Raw genomic sequence first — 24,064 nt, forward strand, 5'->3', positions numbered from 1 at the left:
GGAATGGAAATTCATTGTTTCTGAATGACAATCCTAGTGATGACATGGAGATGGAGAAGAGAAGTGGTCCAAGCACTGAGCCCTGAAGCACCCCAGTAGCTAGATATTGCGACTTATCACCTCACCTCATCCCTCCACGACCTACCTGAGAGGTAAGACTTGAACCATTGGAGTGCGGTTCCTGAGATGCCTATCGTCTTAAGGATTGACAGGAGGATCTGGTGGTTAACTGTGTCAAACGCAGCAGACAGATCCAGCAGGATGAGAACTGAGGATTTGGAAGCTGCTCTTTCCAGTCTCATGAGTGTCCTTTCCCTGTAAGCCTGCCATTTTTTCCTGACCTTCATACTGAGGTAGAGAATTCATGAAAGAAACCATATACTCGGCTCATATTTTTCCATTTCAATATTCAAGTTATTTGAATGTGGAGGGATTGTACGAGGACAGGTGTGTGAAAATGCTCCATAGAGCCTGGACGATAGAGTTACTGGGCATGTTACATTATGCTCTGCTTTCTGCTTTTTATGGCAAAAGTAGGGATGCAAGCTTCCTCAAACAAACACTTAGAGGGGTTAGTGGCAGCTCTAAGGAGCCTGGCTTGCTCTTTGTGATAGGCTGCTTAGCCCCTTAGGGTAGAGCAGGGTGAATGAACCATGTTCCATTTACATTCCTCCCCAGTAATTGTTAGGTTGTGAAGCAGGAATATCTCTCCCCTTTGGATAGATACTCGACCATGGGGAGTTGGCTTGTGGGCGTCCCTCCTTGTTATCTATCATGTGAGTAGGTCGAGTGCATTTAAGGTAGGGTTCAGCTGTTTACCCCCAGTTAATTTGGGGTCCTCAAGTAGAATCTAAGCTCCCCTGTGTTTCCCTTGGGGTTAAGAGTCTGGGTTAGAATGCTGTAATAAAGTTCTACAGTTCAATCTCTTTGGTAAGGTAAATATAATGGATTGATATTCTAACCATAGATGCTTTGTATATTCCCTCAAACATCAGTTCGTTCAAACGTTACCAAATAAATAAATAAATAAATGGTCCATACATTAATTTAGTATGGGAGAAAACCTCTGTCTCTCTCACAAACTGCTCTAACTCCACTAACCTTTGTTACAGATACAGTGGTGACAGCCGTAAGTCCGTGTTGGAGCTGAAAATACAGTTCAAAGCGTTTAATCGTTTCGTTTCTTATTTTCACACCATTAACAGGTCATCAAGTCCGTTCACCTTATAACAGTGAGAGAGCGGGAAAGGAAAAGCTCACAGCCACAGAAGCTCAAACGCTCGCCTAGTGCGAGTATGTTACGCTTCAGTCATTTGTTGCCATGACAACTGTGTCCTTACCGTCTGAGCTAGCAAGCTTTCAAGAGTTGTGAACTGTCTAAATATATTAAATTAGATATATTTTTTTTCCCACTGAGGCGTTAAAACAGATATGATTCTACTTCAGAATTGGCAGAAATAAAAACAATGAGCTAATTTAGTCTCTCTCCAACAATTGTAGCATTTTTAAACCTAAAAAAATCATATAAAAAGTTTTATAGCCTATAGCACATTTCCAGAACGTCAATGTTGCATTACATGGAAACAACATACATTTGTGTGAGTAAGTGCCCATTATTTGTATTACCCTGCTAATAATAATAATAATAATAATAATAAATAAATATAATTTTTAAAAACGCCATATCTGGCTAGCTGATCTTAACTTTACAGGCATAGTTTAACTGTCTGGGAGACCAAAACGTTTTTTTTTTTTTTTCACCCACCAAGTTTAATTCCTATAATCTACTTATTGAATCAATGTTCTGAAACAATATCTTCCAATAAAGACAAATGGCTATAAAATCATTTATAACAACGTAGCTACCTTGATAATGCAACTATGATGTTATTGCATCATCCTCCTTAGATGGAAGTGTTGGTAATGTTCTGACAAGGTTGTTTGTTTTTGCAGACATATCATTTGTTTGCTGGTTCAACAGAGTGATACCGATCCAACAGACAAACAGTGGTGTAATGCAGATAATTGTCTCTTATTTTCTATTGAGGGTCATTTTCAAGTATGTCACGAGTAAGACTGAATGCATTGTCGTGATATCCTATAAGTGCATAACAATAGACCCTACACCACATTATTCAACTAAATTAGTCCTCACTGTCATCTATGACTGTCTGATGTTCAAATTTGAAACAGCACTGCAATAGCTGCCATTTAAACATTCAGTCAGTCTCTAATTACAGTGTTCTAACAGCGCTGTGTAAACATGACTTGATTTGTCATAGTTATTTAATCAGTTTAATCAATCACACATTAAAAGTGTCTGGCTAAAAAATAAAAACACAACAACATTTTAGTTAATAAAAAACTAGAGCCAAGAACTAAAATGCATTTGTTAACTGTCTTTGCTCTCTTGACCTCTCCACTTATGTTGAAACACCCTCCCTATAGCATTTTTAGCACCTTTTGCAGTAGACCAGTGTTTTGATCAACACATCACGACTCACTCTCATCCTACACCCACTCATTTCAGTCCCAATAGCGTACAGTATTTCAGTTTGCCAAGTGTCATAGAAGGTGCTTGTGCCATAACAGTGCCACCTACTGTACAGCTGGAAATATGTGGACATATAGTATTAAACCCATCAATCATCTGTATCAGTTTTCCAATACCAGACTCAGCCGGCTATTAAATGTGCATTCTTCCCAGTCACAGACATGTGACACACAAAATGTCTTGTTCACGACAGCTTACATACAGTATTTGAGTCGCTAATGTATGAATGAACTGGTAATTGGCGAGGGTAAAAGGAGCATCTCAGTCTTTGCAAGCAAAGATGGGTCATGACAGTTCTTTCTATACAGAAAGAAAACAGTGATGTCATCGTCCAGCTCAGTTCAGTTCTCATATAATGGTATCAATGCAGGCAGATCAATAATATTGTTGAAAATTAAGTGTCCCCAACTAAGCAAGCCAAAAGCCAAAGCAGACAAATGCGACAGTGGCAAGGAACCAAAACTCCATCAGGTGACAGAATGGAGAAAAAAAAAAAAAACCTTGGGAGAACACAGGCTCAGTTGGGGGGCCAGTACTCCTCTGGCCAACAAACTAACAGTGTATGATTTTGATTCAGGCAGCATTACATGTCAGAAGTCACATTGGATCGGAACATTCCGAATATTTATCCAGTTCCATCCGGTTGAGGACCGGGGTCATCATGCCGGCATGGAGATGGGTTTGTTGAGGATCCGTGCCGATGGGTGTCGTGTCGATGAGGCCTTAACAGGGGAGAGTCTAATTGACACACTCTGCTGACACTTCAGGGATGCATTGTGTGGTCATATCTAGGCGCAGGTCCTCCATCTGATCTGGATACGGCCCGGATCCGTCTGACTACATCATGTGTTGTGGTCATATCTAGGCGCAGGTCCTCCATCTGATCTGGATACGGCCCGGATCCGGCTGACTACATCATGCGTTGTGGTCGTGTCTAGGCGCAGGTCCTCCATCTGATCTGGATACGGCCCGGATCCGGCTGACTACATCATGCGTTGTGGTCGTGTCTAGGCGCAGGTCCTCCATCTGATCTGGATACGGCCCGGATCCGGCTGACTACATCATGTGTTGTGGTCGTGTCTAGGCGCAGGTCCTCCATCTGATCTGGATACGGCCCGGATCCGGCTGACTACATCATGTGTTGTGGTCATATCTAGGCGCAGGTCCTCCATCTGATCTGGATACGGCCCGGATCCGGCTGACTACATCATGCGTTGTGGTTGTGTCTAAGCGCAGGTCCACCATCTGATCTGGATAGGGCCCGGATCCGGCTGACTACATCGTGCGTTGTGGTCGTGTCTCGGCGCAGGTCCTCCATCTGATCTGGATAAGGCCCGGATCCGGCTGACTACATCATGCGTTGTGGTCGTGTCTAGGCGCAGGTCCACGATCTGATCTGGATACGTCCCGGATCCGGCTGACTACATCATGCGTTGTGGTCGTGTCTAGGTGCAGGTCCACGATCTGATCTGGATACGGCTCTGATCTGGCTGACTACATCATGCGTTGTGGTCGTGTCTAGGCGCAGGTCCAACATCTGATCTGGATACGGCTCGGATCCGGCTGACTACATCATGCGTTGTTGTCGTGTCTCGGCGCAGGTCCTCCATCTGATCTGGATACGGCTCTGATCCGGCTGACTACATCATGCGTTGTGGTCGTATCTAAGCGCAGGTCCACCATCTGATCTGGATACGGCTCGGATCCGGCTGACTACATCATGCGTTGTGGTCGTGTCTCGGCGCAGGTCCTCCATCTGATCTGGATAAGGCCCGGATCCGGCTGACTACATCATGCGTTGTGGTCATGTCTAGGTGCAGGTCCTCCATCTGATCTGGATACGGCTCGGATCCGGCTGACTACATCATGTGTTGTGGTCGTTTCTCGGCACAGGTCCTTCATCTAATCTGGATACGGCTCTGATCCGGCTGACTACATCATGCGTTGTGGTCGTATCTAAGCGCAGGTCCACCATCTGATCTGGATCCGGCTCGGATCCGGCTGACTACATCATGCGTTGTGGTTGTGTCTAAGCGCAGGTCCACCATCTGATCTGGATAGGGCCCGGATCCGGCTGACTACATCATGCGTTGTTGTCGTGTCTCGGCGCAGGTCCTCCATCTGATCTGGATAGGGCCCGGATCCGGCTGACTACATCATGCGTTGTGGTCGTGTCTAGGCGCAGGTCCACGATCTGATCTGGATACGTCCCGGATCCGGCTGACTACATCATGCGTTGTGGTCGTGTCTAGGTGCAGGTCCACGATCTGATCTGGATACGGCTCTGATCTGGCTGACTACATCATGCGTTGTGGTCGTGTCTAGGCGCAGGTCCAACATCTGATCTGGATACGGCTCGGATCCGGCTGACTACATCATGTGTTGTGGTCGTTTCTCGGCACAGGTCCTTCATCTAATCTGGATACGGCTCTGATCCGGCTGACTACATCATGCGTTGTGGTCGTATCTAAGCGCAGGTCCACCATCTGATCTGGATCCGGCTCGGATCCGGCTGACTACATCATGCGTTGTGGTCCTGTCTCGGCGCAGGTCCTCCATCTGATCTGGATACAGCCCGGATCCGGCTGACTACATCATGCGTTGTGGTCGTGTCTAGGCACAGGTCCTCCATCTGATCAGGATACGGCCTGGATCCGGCTGACTACATCATGCGTTGTGGTCGTGTCTAGGCGCAGGTCCACGATCTGATCTGGATACGTCCCGGATCCGGCTGACTACATCATGCGTTGTGGTCGTGTCTAGGTGCAGGTCCACGATCTGATCTGGATACGGCTCTGATCTGGCTGACTACATCATGCGTTGTGGTCGTGTCTAGGCGCAGGTCCAACATCTGATCTGGATACGGCTCGGATCCGGCTGACTACATCATGCGTTGTTGTCGTGTCTCGGCGCAGGTCCTCCATCTGATCTGGATACGGCTCTGATCCGGCTGACTACATCATGCGTTGTGGTCGTATCTAAGCGCAGGTCCACCATCTGATCTGGATACGGCTCGGATCCGGCTGACTACATCATGCGTTGTGGTCGTGTCTCGGCGCAGGTCCTCCATCTGATCTGGATAAGGCCCGGATCCGGCTGACTACATCATGCGTTGTGGTCATGTCTAGGTGCAGGTCCTCCATCTGATCTGGATACGGCTCGGATCCGGCTGACTACATCATGTGTTGTGGTCGTTTCTCGGCACAGGTCCTTCATCTAATCTGGATACGGCTCTGATCCGGCTGACTACATCATGCGTTGTGGTCGTATCTAAGCGCAGGTCCACCATCTGATCTGGATCCGGCTCGGATCCGGCTGACTACATCATGCGTTGTGGTTGTGTCTAAGCGCAGGTCCACCATCTGATCTGGATAAGGCCCGGATCCGGCTGACTACATCATGCGTTGTTGTCGTGTCTCGGCGCAGGTCCTCCATCTGATCTGGATAGGGCCCGGATCCGGCTGACTACATCATGCGTTGTGGTCGTGTCTAGGCGCAGGTCCACGATCTGATCTGGATACGTCCCGGATCCGGCTGACTACATCATGCGTTGTGGTCGTGTCTAGGTGCAGGTCCACGATCTGATCTGGATACGGCTCTGATCTGGCTGACTACATCATGCGTTGTGGTCGTGTCTAGGCGCAGGTCCAACATCTGATCTGGATACGGCTCGGATCCGGCTGACTACATCATGCGTTGTTGTCGTGTCTCGGCGCAGGTCCTCCATCTGATCTGGATACGGCTCTGATCCGGCTGACTACATCATGCGTTGTGGTCGTATCTAAGCGCAGGTCCACCATCTGATCTGGATACGGCTCGGATCCGGCTGACTACATCATGCGTTGTGGTCGTGTCTCGGCGCAGGTCCTCCATCTGATCTGGATAAGGCCCGGATCCGGCTGACTACATCATGCGTTGTGGTCATGTCTAGGTGCAGGTCCTCCATCTGATCTGGATACGGCTCGGATCCGGCTGACTACATCATGTGTTGTGGTCGTTTCTCGGCACAGGTCCTTCATCTAATCTGGATACGGCTCTGATCCGGCTGACTACATCATGCGTTGTGGTCGTATCTAAGCGCAGGTCCACCATCTGATCTGGATCCGGCTCGGATCCGGCTGACTACATCATGCGTTGTGGTCGTGTCTCGGCGCAGGTCCTCCATCTGATCTGGATACGGCCCGGATCCGGCTGACTACATCATGCGTTGTGGTCGTGTCTAGGCACAGGTCCTCCATCTGATCAGGATACGGCCTGGATCTGGCTGACTACAGTAAACCTCGGGATAAACAGAGAGACTAATATTAGTGTAGATGCCATTCTTCTCATGATGTAATGAGTACATCGGGTGTTATAGGAAGTGTTCCCGGTTCCGGCTGACCTAGTTTATGCAGCCTAACAAGGCAGGAAACCTCAGTTGAATGTGCATGACATAAACGTGTTAAACATAGCCACATGTGCTCGGGAGTACTTTGGAAAATCGTTGTTATTTAACAGTCTGCTGCTGCATCAAAAAATGCCACTTGAAGAAAGCTATACATCTGTTCAATGCAGAGATGGTACAGAGTGCTCTGGGTCCAATCTCATCTCAGACGCTCCAAAACACAGTGGAAATGGGTGCTGTGATCAGATGAGTCCACGTTTCAGCTTGTTTTGGGGGAAAAAAGAAGTAGGGTTATCAGTCCCAAAGATAAAAGCGACCATCCAGACTTTCATCAGCGACAGGTGCAAAAGCAAAAATCTGTCATGGTATAGGGGTGCATTAGTGCAAATGTGTGAAGGTACCACTGACAAGGAGGCATATATTGGGATTGTACAGAGTTGCCATCAAGATGACATCTTTCCTGGGAAGCAAGACAATGCCAGGCCTCATTCTGCACATGCTAAAACAGAGTGGTTTAGTAGACACTCTACATCACAGAGTGGATGTGCCTGACTGCCTGCCTGCAGTAAAGATCTGTCTCTTATTGAGAATGTAAAGAAGAATCAGACAACGACGAGCACGGGCTGTTGAGCAGATGTCTTGTATCAGGTGAGATTGGGCAAAAAAATCCACTTGCAAGTATCCTCAATTCCCAAACAATTGAAAATTGTCTGGAAATTGACCACAAAATGGCCTTAAAATGTGTATCATGAAAATGTATATCTCACCTTCCATCTTTGTTATTTGACTATTTCTTTTTTTCTGACAGAGCTTTAGGGTTATTATTACCCTCTACATATAGATGCTCACTTAATTGTTTACTTTGTCAATTTGACACCAAACTGTGTATGATGTTTGTGTCCTCTTCACTGGCATAGGCATAGTAGACATCAGTGTAGGATGCTTTCCATTGCCCTGAGTCTCCAAAGCTTCCTGCCAGTGCGCTCTCCTTTTAGTTAGTGTTGCGTCAGAGCATGTCCTTTGCAGCAAGATCAGAACCCCATGGGGTAGCCGGCTAAGAGAGATTAACTCACCCATCAATGAACAGCTGGAAGGACTTGAAATGGCCATTAAGAAGGAGCCAAGGTGTGTGAGGGTGAATGTATTAGTCAGGCTACTTCCTCTTTGGGAGATTTTTCCATCAGCAACACACATGAAAAGGGAATTAACTGATTGATCTATCACGTGTTTGTGAGACAAAGAGAAACTAAAGGAAACTTCAATACTAACATCTTAAAATGTGGATTTTTACTTCACTTTGTTATTCGTGGATGATTACTGCACAATGTTTATGACAAAATTGCGCTTTTAATGGCACACTGTGGCATTAGGCATATGCACCTGTTTCCAGTTGAGCTTTTATTCTGCATCATAGATGTGAATCAAAGCTTTTATCTCATTAGGCAACAAAATGAATCATGTGTTTATTCTGTTCTGTTAAAATCCCTTAAATCAAATCACAAACATCGTTGTTATCAGCATTATGCAGTTTAATCCTATTAGCAAAGCATCTTCATAATTTATTTATTTAGTGTTAAACAGAACTAACAACACCTACACCAAAGGCTAAAAAATAATAAACAACTCCTGAAAATTGGATTAATGTGACAAGCGCATGCATATTTTATTTCAAGCTCATCAAGAGCACAAAAAATAAATAAATAAATAAAGACAACATTTTCGTGTTACTACTTTATCAGAAAATGGTGTATTATTGACGAAATCCAAGGAAGTCAATAATAGACTTGTTGATCACAAGTCATAAGCAAATCAATTGTCTATAAATTCATCATTCCTGGTCTTTACAAGAGTGAAATATTCAATCTTGATTCATACAACCACCACTAGAGGACACCATTGCTAAAAAATGATGCTTCAATCACTAGTACCACTGAGACTGTTAAAGAAAGTGAATTTTACAGAATTTTAAGGTGAAGTTTGATGTGACATTATTAATGTAGAAATGTTTCAACTTCTCTAGACTAGAGCCATTGAATAATGTATAATTATTTAACTATATATATATATATATATATATATATATATATATATATATATATATATATATATATATATATACTGTGTATATATATATATATATATATATATATATATATAGTATAAATGTGCTATAGAATAGCTATAGAAATACTGAATTCTTAACCTGTTTTCTAGCATTTTTTTCACATTTGGCTTGACACATTAGGAATGCTCCAACTTCTTATGTTATTATAAAATCAAACGTTTAAGCTGTAAATAACCCATCACTATTTTGTGTAAAATTGTAAATAATTCTCAAAAAGAGACAACATTTCTATCTTGTTAAAAAACTAACTTAATGTAGAAACAACATAGTATTTAGTGTATTATTACTTTTTTCAATAGTGTTAAAAAATGATCTGATATTAGATTGTTTAAAAAATTGCTTTAACTTCTGTAGCTAAGCTATATATAATTTTTATCCTTTACAGACAAAAATATAATGATCATCCAGTCAAGCACTGAATAAATGTATGGCAACTGTAAAAACATTCATAGTTCACAATTCACATTCTGGGCTTTTTCCTTTCCCTCCCACCAGGATCAGACCATTTTCAGATTTTGTCGAAGTGGTGCCAACATTGTAGGCTACAGTCGAAGACTCGCAGTGTGTTTTTCATCATTACAAATCAAAATCAGACATCTTCTTGCACTCGTTTTCGCAGCTCATAAACATTGTGGTTTGTATATATTTAGAGCATGATAATTAGATCATGCTTTGAGCTAAACTCTGCAGGACAGTGGCCCTCCAGGGCTGGATTTGTACCATACCTATATACCTATATATATATATATATATATATATATATATATATATATATATATATATATATATATATATATATGTATATGTATGTAGCCCACTCACCTATATTCTTAAACAGTTTTCAGCATCCTTCCACCACCCTGTCTCCTCACACTCGCCTGGTTACTATCCTAACCAGAGATACGAGGGGAGTACTCTGGGTTCGGGTCAAAATACCAAGCTGGGAGCCCTCTCCTCAGACACCACGCCAAAAACGAATACTTCTTTACTCTATCTGATTATTTATAAGAGTGAACTTGTGAATAGTCTTTTGGAGTACTTCTGAGACTTTATTTTGACATAGTTCTTTTACATTTGCCCACTTTAAATGCACATCGCCCTCCGTGCACAGTTTCCCTAAAGCCACCGGGGCTTGGGCCCATCATCGCTGCTTGCAGCTATATTTGACAGTTTTTTCCCTTATGAATTTGTTTTACGCATCATTCTATTGGAATGGCTGTTGGAGAAAATATAAAAAATTACACATATGAAAATGATACATAAAAATGAATACAATAAACTATATTTGGGTAAAAAAAAAGGTCATCTTAAGGTAGCTACAAGTATTATGTGGTTTAAAGTCAAAATAACTCTAATATCATACACTGTGTGGGATGGGTTCAATTAAGCGCGATCTGCTGTGACGTCACAATCGTGTTGCATTGTGGTCTATGGATCTGCCTAAAGTGTACATAGACTCGCTCCCTCTGTCAAAATCAAGGACTTGAAGGTCTATCCAAATAAACTTCCCTGGCCCACTTGACGAAGTTGAATGCACTTCAAAATGGCGGTGGTGATTTCCCCCGTGCTTAGGGAAGTTTGAGTTCAGCTTTTTGCAAGACCCTTTGAAATTGGGTCTCTATCAGGTATCAGTTGGTGATCAGTTGGTGATTACTTTTTGGTGAAAAAAGTACCTCAGCTGTCTATATCTTCTAAATTCTGCTAATGATTTACTGCTTGATATTGCAAAATCTTATTTTTTACCATACTACTGGCATAATCATAAATCATGTTTTCCCATTTACTGCACTTTTTTATACTTCTAGTTATTTACCTATAATAATAACACTTCTAATGTATAATCCTGACACTTCAATTTGCAAAATAAGATGGATAGATGTGGGTCATTATCAGGACTAACTAACCTTAAAATGTCGTGACTGACCATTCAGAATCAAATATTTCAGAGAGCCGTGTAATAATTATGAATGAGAGTTAGATGAATGATAGAAAACAGCAAATAGTTTCTGTAGATCCAAACCATGTGAGAAAGTCCTTGAGTAAGTGCTTCCTAGGCCACCCACCTCAAGGTCAGCATTCGCTGAGAATTACTGTACATCAACAGAACACCCTCATTTTTATAAACACAGATATGGACAGTTCATTTGATACTTTTATTTTCTTCTCCCCCTCTGAGATCAAAGACCCTCCATTGAGGATCAAGACATATGGGAAGACCTGCAAAATATTAGCTGGCATGCAATATCATATCACAGCAATGGGTGTGCCAGTGAAGAAAGAATGCCAGTGCATGACTATGGGAGTTTACATCAGAACCCAAGTTGCCAATATGAACCATGTGTTCCACTTTCAAGGAACTCCTTGACTTGAGCACATCTTAATGAGCTCCATGCTCGGCGCATGGTGGTTTTCCACATGGCTGAATGGCCCATAGACATACTAAGTTGCATCTATTTAGTGGATTAAGGCACTGACTTTTAGACCACATTTTAATGGATGTCACGTGCTGATAAGTGGCATTCTGCAGATAAAGCTGCCAGACCCCTCTGCTTGTTTTGTTTGGTGGCCACAGCATTGTTTATCTCCATTCATCTGGGCACAGGTGTCACTTATCAGTCATTTAAACTGTATAATAGCTAAAATGTACAGTTGAATTAAACCTAATTCTGCCCTCATTATGCCCCTTTTTGCACACAGACTTCTGCAAAACAAAACAAAGTAAAAAATATTGTGGATTACATATAAAAGTGCTTACCTTTTATTATTTTGAAGGTCATTTAAATAGTCCTGCAGATTATTTTTGTACAAATATTACATATAGTATTGCAATTAAAATTAAAGTCAAGTGACAACAGTGTTACAGGCTGCTGTGTATAATCCAAGGAAAAAAGGAGCGGGACACAGAATGAATGACTGTAAGACTTTTTAATTACCGCGAAGAGCAAGAGAAAACAGAAAGAGACTGTTAGTCCAACAGGAGGGTGGGAGGGGGCTTTGGAGGAGGATGAGGGGCTGGCACCAGGTAGGATGCATATGATGGTGGGAGAAACCAGGGTGGCGATGATGGTAGGAGGGGCCAGGGAGGAGATGAAGGCAAGAGGGAGACCCAGACCGCAGGCAGGACGAAGGCCCTGGTGGAGTCGAGGGATGGAGGAGCCATGGTGGATAATTGGAAGGCGGATCCAGAGGCATGACAGACTGAGACTTAGCCGATGGATCTAGAGACCGAGGCAGAGCCAGGTTGCTAGAGGACTAAGTGGATTGAACGTGGCGCCCCACGGAGCTGAAGGCGTGAAGGGACGAAGCGCAGCTCAATGCCTGGAAGTCTGTGATGCAGTCAGAGAGTCATCTGACCAAAGCGGAGCCCAGTGGAGCCGTAAGGACGATGGTCCCAGGTAGAGTCGAGGGAGGGAGGACCACGGTGGAGCCAAATGGTCGACGAGCTGAGGTGGAGTGACTGGCTCAGTGGCTGGAGGCGCAGCCAGGGGATCTTCTTGCCAAGGCGGAGCTGGAGACCGGAAGACCCAAGGCAGATCCACGCAGAGAAGGCAGAGCAGGGCTGGGGAACAGACTGTAATAGGTAGAGGAGGTGGGAGAGGGAGGCTTGTCGGGATCTTTGGAGACACAGGGGACGTGGAGCTGGTAAAGACCAGCAGAGACACAGGAGACTTGGAGCTGGACGGGACTAGCGGAGATGCAGGAGACTTGGACTGGGTGTGACTAGCAGAGACGCAGGAGACTTGGAGCTGAACGGGACCAGCGGAGACGGTAGACTACACGGATAACCCTCTTCACCATCCTCATAATATTTTATCGAGGTCAGCTGCAGCACACCCTCAGCGATGGGGTGTGGGCAGGGCTCCATTCCATTCCCTCAAACTCCACGTGCATGCCCACTGAAACAGACGGCATTGCCGGTTTACGCATCTGGTCAGAATTTTGGTTGTGCGTGGGCTCCGGGGTGATTATTGTCACAGCATCACGACAGACTAGGGGCTTTTTATCTGCGGTGGGCTCTGGCATAGGCTCCGTGCATTTTTAGGAGGCGGCTGGCTGGGCTCTGGATCCAAAGTGGGGCTGGTGATATTCTGTTATGGGCCGCAATGTATAATCCAAGGAACAAGGAGTGGGACACGGAATTAATTACTGTAAGACTTTTATTTACCAGAAGAGTGAGCGCATTCATCAAACAAATAACATAACAATTAATATTTGACATGGAACTAAGGAAAACTCAGGATTTAAATACACAGGGAGTAATCAATGAAACAGCGAACAGGTGTGAAACACTAATCAGCAACCAAGGTAACTAATAATGACAGGGAACACTAGCATACAGAAACAGAATGAAAAACGAAACCAAAACAGAACAAAGCCATTACACACAGACTTCATTTGAAACATTTTGCACATTACAAATGTATATATTTTTCATTTCTGTTATAAATACTACCAGGGCTAGTTGTCACATGGGGAGGTTACAAGGGCTACATCTCAATAACTATGAGGTTTTGAGGTTGCACTTTGTTTTACAGTACGTGTACTTATGTGTACTTAGTACAATGTACTTACCTAAGAAAATACTGGGTAATATAAGGTAACTACATGGGTTAAGGTTAGGGGTAGGTTTAGGGTTAGTGCCTAGTTATTACCCAGTTATTGTAATACCTATAATAAGTACATAGTAAGTACATGGGGAACAGGACAGTAAAATAAAGTGCTACCGGTTTCGATTCAAACAGCAGTTACATAATCTGTGTTTTCTGGTTTTGTATTTTGGTCAGACAAGATTCAGCTGTTCAATTGAGGTAGATTTTAACTGAAAGGTTGATCTTTGTTCTCAGGATGATTTTTTTTTTTTTTTTTTTTATTCAAGGGTAATGTTATATTGGTTTATTTACATATTTATACAATTAAAAAAAAATGTCATGGCCAATAATGGTTAATATGTTAAAAGTTTTCTTTTTCTTAAATCAAAATTTTTTTTTTTTTGAAAGCCAAACTTGGATTAAATTTTAAAAATAAACCTTAAGAAATGTGCATAGACTTACATGCATCTACATTTGCCATTGAAGATACCATGGCACATGTCTTGCTTAACGTTAACTGAGTTCAGACGGACTGAGATGAAGTGTGGGAGTTTTTCAGCCTCATATCCGAGAACTGACTCAAGTACACAACGGCATCAGCAACGTAACTGGCTGGAATTATCGCCCATCCCAGAAGCATAATTTACTCGAGCAAAATATTTATACAGAGGCGGACCAAAATCATTTACAGCAAGTCCATTCACGAAACCGAGTGGAAACAACCCAAGTTAAAGGCTCTGTAGACTTTTCTATCAGTCTAATATTTGTAAGGAAAGCCGCTGGTTCAAACATCTGTAAAGTATTGAGCAGCATCATGAACTTTTTGGCTGTTCTACACTGTGTGATACTTATTTCAGTTTGTGAAATACTTGGAGAACATCGAACGAACGGTAAGTGAAAGATAACGCATTTGACTATATTTTTCTTTTCTTGATAATTTCTTCAGAAGTTTAGATGTCAATGCACTTATCAAGATATGAACACATTTTGTTATAGCCTACTACGTTTGTAATAAGCAGACTTTTAATGGCGTTTTAAGGAAAATCGTTTAAAAGATGAATCTATTACATAATTTGTTTAATAATGATATTATAAATAACGATGTGTTCGTTAAAATTTACAGCGATCGCGCAGCTGTTGTCATGGTTACCTCGTCAAGCAAAGGCGATTTCTATTCTCCAATGCAGACTTGTAATCTAAAACTTGTGTGGTTATTGAAATATTTGAAAACACTGTAAAAAAGGATATATATATATATATATATATATATATATATATATATATATTTTTTTTTTTTTTTTTTTTTTTTTTGCATAATGTATATACACACCAGTAGCGTAGCCAGAAAAGAGACTCTGGGTGTGCATCTGAAAATCTGGGTGTGCCACATTTATTGTCAGATTACTGTGCAAAAGTATTAACCATAACCACATAACCATGCCCAACACAACCATAAAACTATATCAAATATAACTATACATCAGGATCGGCAATAACTCAGTCATAACATAGTGGCTGAAAAAAATCGCGGGGGGTGGGCGGGGGTCGGTATTTTTTGTTGGTTTCAGCTTGTTACCTCTTGGGGGGTCCGGGGGCATGCCCCCCCGGAAGAAAATTTTGTACATTTTAAAGATAAATTCATTAATCTGGTGCACTTTGAGTCTCCCGAATCTGCTGTTAAAAATAAATAATCCACCCGCCAACCTCCCGAACCTATATGATATTCTCTGATTTAGATATCTGCATCTGATCATCACATTTCAATTATTCAAATTCTCAGGGTTAAGCATGATAATATGATAAAATATCACACTGAAGGCTGATTTAAAAATACGATTTATTTAAAATAAGTTCTTCAGAATCTGATAAGAGTGTTTTCCAACAGTGATGTAATGAAACATTGACATTTAATTTTGATCAGAATAATTTTTTTTAGCTTTATAAAGGGCATTTCTTTCCCTAATTTTTACTCTCTATACTCTTTCCCTAGGCTACTCTCAGGGAACTGAGGTTACGTTAGTAACTGAGTAGGCTACATTATTTCTTATTTTATTTTTTTGATATTGAAAATTGTTTTAATCAGGGGTCCGGTTGGGCAAGTAGAATTCTCTTTCACTTGTCCTTTAAAAAAACACACACACGTCACGTGTCCCGGACACCAGCGTTATGGCACCATATTGGATTCTTATTTCTGTGCCCCTGAGTATGATCAGAGAATGTCTATGATTTAGAATGTTCAGTGACGTCACAGAACTGCCAGATTCAAACCTGATCCAAACTGCTTTCGCGCGTTGGCTGGCGCTGAGCCAGAGACGGTCGCGCTCAGCGCTTGTCATGTATCACAACTAATACGCAGTGTTTTCAACCACATAATGTTTATTTTATGTTTCAGACATTTAAATACACATAAGTAGGCTACTAGTAAAACAATACATTTGCAGTTTGTAAAATACACACTGATGTCTATGGAAGCGGCAAGCCACTTACTTTCATGTATTTTGGGAGAAACTGTGGAATTCAGGTGCTGTAAATCCGGCTGACAGGACTCTCTGAACTGCAGCGCTCATCTCGTTATAGATCAAGATAATTTATAAAGTTTTTTAAACGAAGAATCGGAATATCAGATAGTTGACATGGTAATAGCAAATACGTCTGTTAGTTATTGTGGCTGCGGTGTGTCACGTGACATCACGCCATGGAAACAAGGGAGTTAAAATATTTTTAACTTACGCGTGAAAGGGTTGATTTAAAAAAAAGTATATTCTAAATAAACAACAATAGCCCAAGTTTAGTAAAATATTTTTTTATTGAGACTATAAAAAATAATTCTGCATCCATTTTTAGGTGTGCCAGCTGCCACTGTGGGTGGCACCGGCACACCCTGGCACACCCGTGGCTACGCCACTGATACACACACACACACACACACTTTTTTATTACATATTTTAACAATGCAAATTAACTGAAAGTGAGTGTAGCCTACCTAGGATTTATTGAACTGGTATTACATTTATTGCATACTTTATTCAACTTAAATGGGTAACATACCAGCTAGGCTATTTTCAGACACAACGTTTGAGCTATAAAATGGAAATATAAAAGTTGTATTTATTCTGAAAAAAAGAAAAGAAAAAGAATTATAGTTGAATAAAAGCCTGTTTACGCCTCAGAGAAAAAAAAATCCTGTAATTGTTTACATACAAGATATTTCATGTGACATATTTTATTGGGAAATAATATGACACATCTGTGGTCATCTTTATTTTAGGCATAAAAATATTTTACATTCTCATATGTACAAGTGAGAAGGAATGGAGAAAATACACATCTGATATAGGTTTGTATTGTTGCCATTGTCCCTGAGATGGATTATATATGTTTTCATTGTGTGTTTGTGTGTCTAGCGGGAATGTGCTGGCTGCAGCAGGGTCCGGAGCACCGCTGTGACATGGTGCTCATGAGGGGCGTGAGCAGGGAAGAGTGCTGTGCTGCTAGCCGTCTGGACACTGCCTGGTCCAATACCAGTCTACCCATCAATGAAGTCAGCCTGCTGGGATTCCTGGGAATAGTTTCCTGTAAGCCGTGTAAAGGTACAGACTCGTGTTTACCCTCCGTTCTCAGCAGGTGGACTGGGTTGTCCCACTGTAATGTTGATATGAGTAAGAGTCTGTGCTGAAGCCCTCTTGAACTGGTTACAACCATTTTAAGCCCTCTACACACATAAGAGAACATTCCTCGTTTGCAAATTAGGGCTGAAACCATTTTTGCTGAGGAGATAAAATCTAGTACTGTAGGCCAAGTCTTGGTTTGGAGAGTTTTCTTTGCAAATGCAATTCTTCAGCAAGTTTAAAAAGCGTGGATCTACACCAGATGTTTTGTTTAACTTTCTCCGGCTGTTGTGGAAAGAGTTCACTACTGGTAGCCTTGGCCAGGTACGTAGGTTCATTCAAGGGCTCCAAAACTCTACTATCATCAGACATTTTAAATACAGACTGTTATCACTGGAGTAAACAAGTTAGCCGACATGGTTATTTTAATGAATTTCCTCAGCCCAGCAAGCCCATAATCGTGCTCAAAATTGTAGTTTTGTGGTTTTTAGTCCATATCTATCAGTTTGAGGTCATCTGTATGATAGTGTACTCTTAAAATTCACTTTTAGCAGATAAGCACATTTAAAATTTATAGTCATCCTCTTCCAGAAAAACAGACAAAAAAAAAAATTGATGACTCATCCTGCACTCATTTATTTCATCCAATCAAATGCTCTCTAGAATGAGAATGACCTTCCCACTAAAGGTGCGATAATATAAGCAAAAATTTGTGGGCAAAAAAAGGCTCATTGTCTTTTTATCAATAGTATAGCGATGTATGAAGCACTTTCAAACCAAACCAAGCAGGGGTGCATTTCCCAAAAGCATTGTTAGCCAACTATGGTCGCAAGTTCTGTTGTTATCAGCATAGTTCAAAGAGTCTGTGTTTCCTGAAACCATCGTTTCAAGAACGACAGCTCTCGACCTGTTTTTAGAAGCATAGTTTCTTGTTTGCATGACATGTGGAGTCAATAAATCCTTATCTTAAGTCAAATAAGCAAGCTGACATTCAGTACAATCTATATCTTTTATTTAGAATACATACAAATGTAATTTACGTATTTTAGTTTGTCAAGAGATTTAAAGCGTCGTTTTTGAATAGTGCGCATGTGCGAACGTGCTCTAGTACGCAAGAACGAGCCTATGATTGAATCTGGAAATAAAGCAAAATAACTGAGAAAAATGAGAAATGGTCCTCAGATGACATGTCCATAATTTATAGCAAAACATCTAGCATTAATTCGATCTCAAACAGATTAATTAAAAGAAGTTATTACTCCACCACCTGCGTGACATCATTAACCAACGGGGTTAAACGACCAATTTGCGACAATATGGTTTCGGGAAACAGTTGTGACTAGCTAGTTGATTTCTTCAACGATGCATCGTACTACGGTAGTTAAGCAGCGAGTTACATCGTTATTCAGGAAACGCACCCCAGATTGGTTGACCAACTTGAACCCATTGCAAACTCTATTAGGAAACCTTAATACAACCTACTTCTGATTAGCAATAGCGACTTGAACATCGAAATTCACGATCATGTGGATTCCTATCAAAATTATTGGAATTTGCCCACAAAAATTCACAGAACAACGGTAAATTTGACCGCACCTTAATACGACCTAATTCCGATTAGCAATAGCAAGTAGCAACTTGTGGCTCATGACTGTTTACACTACACTGTTTTCAACTAAAAACGTAAAAAAATGTGTGCGTTTTGGCCGTTCACCGTTCAAACAGGTTTCAAAGTGCAAGTTTTTGAAAACGGTCTCTGTGTAAACAACCAAAACGCAAATGTCTGAAGGCGATGACGTCATGCACGTGTATTACCCGTTCACTCTATAGTGATTCATCGCCATCTAATGGCCTGGCAGCAGAATACATCGTTTTTAGTCGTTTTCGTGGATCCATGTGAATGGGGATCGTTTTGACAATGGTGTCGTCTGTACACGGAAAACTCAAAGGATAAACGTCATGTAAGCGTACCCTTAAAGTAAAGGCTCTTGGCTATTTCAAAAAAGGATCTCTATTGACTATTTTTTCTCTCATAGGGAAGTCAGCTGTATTTGTCATTTTGCATAAAATAAATAAATTGTTTGACTCAATAGCAGATATTTCCCACCCCCCTTTCACTCCTCCCTCTCTCAGCATTCAGTCTTTCCCAATTTTTATTGGAAAGCAGACTTGTTTTGCATTTCCCTCTCAGAGATGACTGAATTCTAGCACACCGCAAAGAAAAATGTGTGCCACATGCTGGAGAGGTCTGGTCCTCATAAGCCTCAAACACAATCAGCATCATTAGACACTTGAGGGGAAAGATAGCCTGGAAGTGAAAGTCTGTTATATTGTTTATTCCATGGCGTTTGCTTTCCATTATCATAAAACTATATGAACTAGCAGACCCTACTGTGTGACCTCCCCAGCGTGTTCTCAATGTCAAATGCTTCAAAGCATTCCTGAAAGCTCAACTCACGCTTAGCGTCTGTCCGGCGCATTTCCTTACATTTGTTTTTCGGGGCAGACAAGGCAGTTCGTAAATTATGTGTGACTGCCTGCGGATCTTGAGGAAACATAACAGGGTTATGCTGGGATTTCCAGTGGAGGTGGAGGTATCTGATTCGGCCTTGAGTGATTTAGTTGGCTTCACAGGGAAGGGGAGCAACAGGATATTAAAGGACTTGCAGGAATGGGAACCAGAAGCTGAATCCATTTCAAAGTGTTTCTGATGTGTTTTGTTGGCTCTGGCTTCACAGATGAATGGAGAAGAATGGACATTTATTGAAAAGCATGTCAATGGATGAGCTTTACACACTTTAAATAGTTAACTCTGGGTCATTCTGAACCCCAGGTTAATCGAGTTATCTCGCTTCACTTTTCACACTGCTCATACTTTACCCAGGGTAAACAATTAATCCTGGGTATTCATAAGCTGACATTTCTAAACCCTGCTGTGTCAGTGTCATTGACTGGATGAACGCCGCATGTGACCTGCACTAGCATTGCGCATCCTCATATTACACATCACCGACTGCACTGCCAAGTTTTTTTCTGAATAGACTTTTCTGAATATAAAGGCAAGCATAAAACAGTCTCTTCTTCACTTCAATTGAAAAAATTTCCATCGCTGTTTGAAATTTTTCCCATCAAACGCTGAAAATGAGTGAATATGTGGCACACGATTGGTTGTCATTTGCTAAGCATCTAGTCTTAACGTTCTAAGACCGCATTGTTTCAAGCTACACATATACTGTAGTGTGCAATATGGGGTTAACACTGCAAAAGCAGTGCTAACAGTTGTAATAAACACACTTCTAAATTACAAATTTGAAACAAACTCTTTTCAATATTGAAATAAATATAGGTTTACTTATAATCAGCTTTTTCCCACTTTATCCACCTTCTTTTACAGAGAACTGTGAGGGGGTCAACTGTGGCCCTGGAAAGGTGTGCAGGATGAATTCTGGACGTCCCCAGTGCGTGTGCTCTCCGGACTGTTCCAACATCTCCACTAAACATGCCGTGTGTGGCAGCGATGGGAACTCGTACAAAGATGAGTGCGCACTCCTGATGGCTCGCTGCAGAGGTCACCCTGACCTGGAGATTATGTACCAGGGGGATTGCAAAAGTACGCTGCTGCTTCACTTTAATTGAATCACTTTAATCAGCTTCCACATGCAGAGTCCATCATTTTGCTTCGACGTTTTTCAGACTGAAGGAAAAGCTTCATATTTAGATTATTACTCAGATTGAATAATCATTTCCAGAAAGAAAGTGCATATTACCATATGTATTCTGAAAAACTTACCCTAGTGAAAAAGAAGTGTGCTAACTGTATTGAATGTGCACTTCTAGTGTACTTAAACTGTACTTTCAGATAATATAAATTAATGAAGTGAACGGCCACTTAATTGAACTTAAAGGTGGTATCAGTGATTTCAGGCCCAAAAATATTTTTATCACATTCATCTAATCTTTCCTAACGATCCACTAGCTGCCCGCCCCATAAGCATACCGTCAAAAAAACGCGTCTCTGTAGGCAGCCTAGGCTCTGAGATCTGCACACAAAAACAAATGGTTTAGCCAAACACTCAAAACCAACCAATCACCGACAGGGGGAGGGTGTTGTGAGGTTTTGTGCTCGTGCACGGCTGCACGCGAAGTCAGAGCTGAAGAAGAAGCTGGCTCAAAACCTCACAACACCCTCCCCCTGTCGGTGATTGGTTGGAACACTATTTGTTTTGGTTTTGAGTGTTTGGCTAAACCTTTTGTTTTTGTGTGCAGATCTCAGAGCCTAGGCTGCCTACAGAGACGCGTTTTTTTGACAGCATGCTTATGGAGCGGGCAGCTAGCGGATCGTTAGGAAAGATTAGATGAATGTGATAAAAATATTTTTGGCCCTGAAATCACTGATACGATACCACCTTTAAAATGAAAGACTTTTACACAAGCCGCGTTTCCTTTACCCTTCAAATTGCGCAAATTACAATTGCGAATTGAAAAAAACGGCCAATGGAAACACGTCACTTTCGCAAAACTCCCACATATCACATTTAAAGGGTCACCTAACGTATGCAAAAGTCACATGATCACTCTTTAAAGATGGCGTGGTATGTTTGGACTGAAGAGGAGACAAAGTTCTTCATTAAACTCATAAAAGACAAAATAATTACTGGATTCTAAACAAAAAAGAAATGCCACAATTTATCAAGACCTCGGAGCAGATATGAGGGAGAAATACCCAGAAACACCTCATACGTGGCCGCTCCCAAGTATAATGGGCTTTCGTTGCCATTAACGCTTGAATAACACGCCTACGTCTCCTTCGTTTCAAAACAATGGCTAGTGCGGTGGCTGGAATATACATGAAACTAACATCCCGTTGCCATGATTTTTGGAATGACTTATCACGAAAGGAAAAAAAAAAGACGTTTTAATCGCATAACATCAGTTAATGGAAACGCCGCCATTTCGCAATAGTTTTTTTATCAACATTTAGAAAATCTCGCAAAAGTTTTGCGCAAATCTGTAATGGAAATGCGGCTTCTGTAAAAGAAATTGTTGGTTTAACTCAAAAAATTAAGTAACCTGGTTGCCTTAATTTTTAGTTCATTGAAACAAACAATTGAGTTAATACAAAGAAGGAGATTGGTTTAATCAACAGAAACTCAAAATATTATGTTATCTGAACCACATTAATTATCTAAAGATAAAAGTTGTGATAACAAATCATGAAAATACTTCTTTACAGTGTACACTTTCATGTCAAAGTATGCTACACGGAAATTGTTTTTTCATCTTGACCCTTGGCACCATTCTTTCAGAATCCTGCTCAAATGTCGTATGTCCTGGTACACATACCTGTGTGACGGACCAGACCAACAGCGCCCACTGTGTAATGTGCCGCACTGCGCTCTGCCCGATGCCCATGGTCACTGAGCGAACCATCTGCGGCAATGACAACATTACCTACCCAAGCGCCTGCCACCTGCGTAGGGCTACCTGCTTTTTGGGTCGATCCATAGGGGTCCGCCACTATGGACACTGCAGAAGTACGTTTTCACACACCTGGAATTGCTTGACCATTCCGATATTTCCACAATGGACTTGCTGAACTCATTTGAACTTATGTTCTCTCTTACAGGTAATGAAGAAAGTGAGGAAAATTCACTCTTCTGAGGATGTCAAGAGAAGTTCCGCTCCATGTACATATTATGATGGCACATAAGACGTGAGAGAAACTGTTTGAAACCATATAGTCTCACAAAACGGTCCTCTGTACCAAAGAACCTAGTATTTTATACGCATGCAATTCATATTTAAAGGAAATGTGTGGTTTTAACAGGAGAATTGATCTGATGAATTGACAGTGTGTATATTGTAAATATACTACAAGCTACTATTTATTGGAGAAAAATAATGAAGTCTGTTATTTATGTGTTAACACGTTTGAGACACAATATATACATATACTTCAGCTGCCTTTATCAAGGTATTTATTGTGGGTTTTGCTTCAGTTTTCTTGTACATGTCAGAACTGCATGATATATATATATATATATATATATATATATATATATATATATATATATATATATATATATATTTCACAAAGAGATATTTCTTGCCAATTAAGTATTTTAGAAAATTTCTCTAACATTTCATGCTTTATATTATTTTTTGTTTTAAATATTTTATATTATTCTATATGTTTTATTTAATTTATATTAGATATTAATTCCCATGATTTTCAGCCATTGTCAGCCATCTTTTGACATCTTTTCTATAGCAAAAAAAAACATACAGAATAAATACTAGCAAAAGCGATGCTCAAAAACCACGGAATAATCTTCTTGCGCATTCCTAAGTACAGCTTTCCCAAAAATGTGCCTCTCTGCAAAGTCTATGTGGACACACGGTTGAAATTCTTATGGGCATGTGAGACTACTTACTCATTGAGATAAAGTGTTATGCCTGTACTGTTTGTATTTGAGGGATTACTCAGCCAAAACAGCAACACTTCCAGGCCATGTTTCGCTGACGTGAAGGCCAAACTGAGCCACCCACCAAGCAATGAAATTACCAGTTACAGTCTGATGGCTGCAGTTTTTACGAGGACGCTGGGACAGTCAAAGAATGTACAGTACATTCTACTGTTTTAATGGGTTTCACATTGCAGGGTTGTGTTTTTGTCATTTTGTGTGTGTCTGAGTTTATCACTTGACCTTGTTGTATACTTATTCATAAGAAGAAATTAAATAGGTGTTTTGTTTAATTCCCAGTAAATCGTACAGTGATTTGAAAAAGAGACTGACGGATTGG

At 41.3% G+C, this 24,064-nt stretch overlaps 2 protein-coding genes across 2 annotated transcripts in view; both read left to right on the forward strand.

Moving 5' to 3' along the window:
- LOC308701739 (interferon-induced protein 44-like) overlaps window positions 1-24,064 on the forward strand; it is a 226,867-nt gene that overhangs the window by 186,014 nt on the left and 16,789 nt on the right. The gene's annotated exons all lie outside the window — the stretch shown is intronic.
- fstl3 (follistatin-like 3 (secreted glycoprotein)) lies at window positions 14,316-23,227 on the forward strand. The gene is made up of 5 exons (XM_081383870.1): window positions 14,316-14,542; window positions 17,057-17,242; window positions 20,655-20,870; window positions 22,567-22,794; window positions 22,887-23,227. Exons 1-5 carry the CDS (start codon window positions 14,467-14,469, stop codon window positions 22,919-22,921), a joined length of 741 nt encoding a protein of 246 aa, XP_081239996.1. The 5' UTR covers window positions 14,316-14,466; the 3' UTR covers window positions 22,922-23,227.

Source organism: Scardinius erythrophthalmus (genome assembly GCF_964197995.2).
Source record: "Scardinius erythrophthalmus genome assembly, chromosome: 14".
NCBI classification, from domain to species: Eukaryota; Metazoa; Chordata; class Actinopteri; order Cypriniformes; family Leuciscidae; genus Scardinius; species Scardinius erythrophthalmus.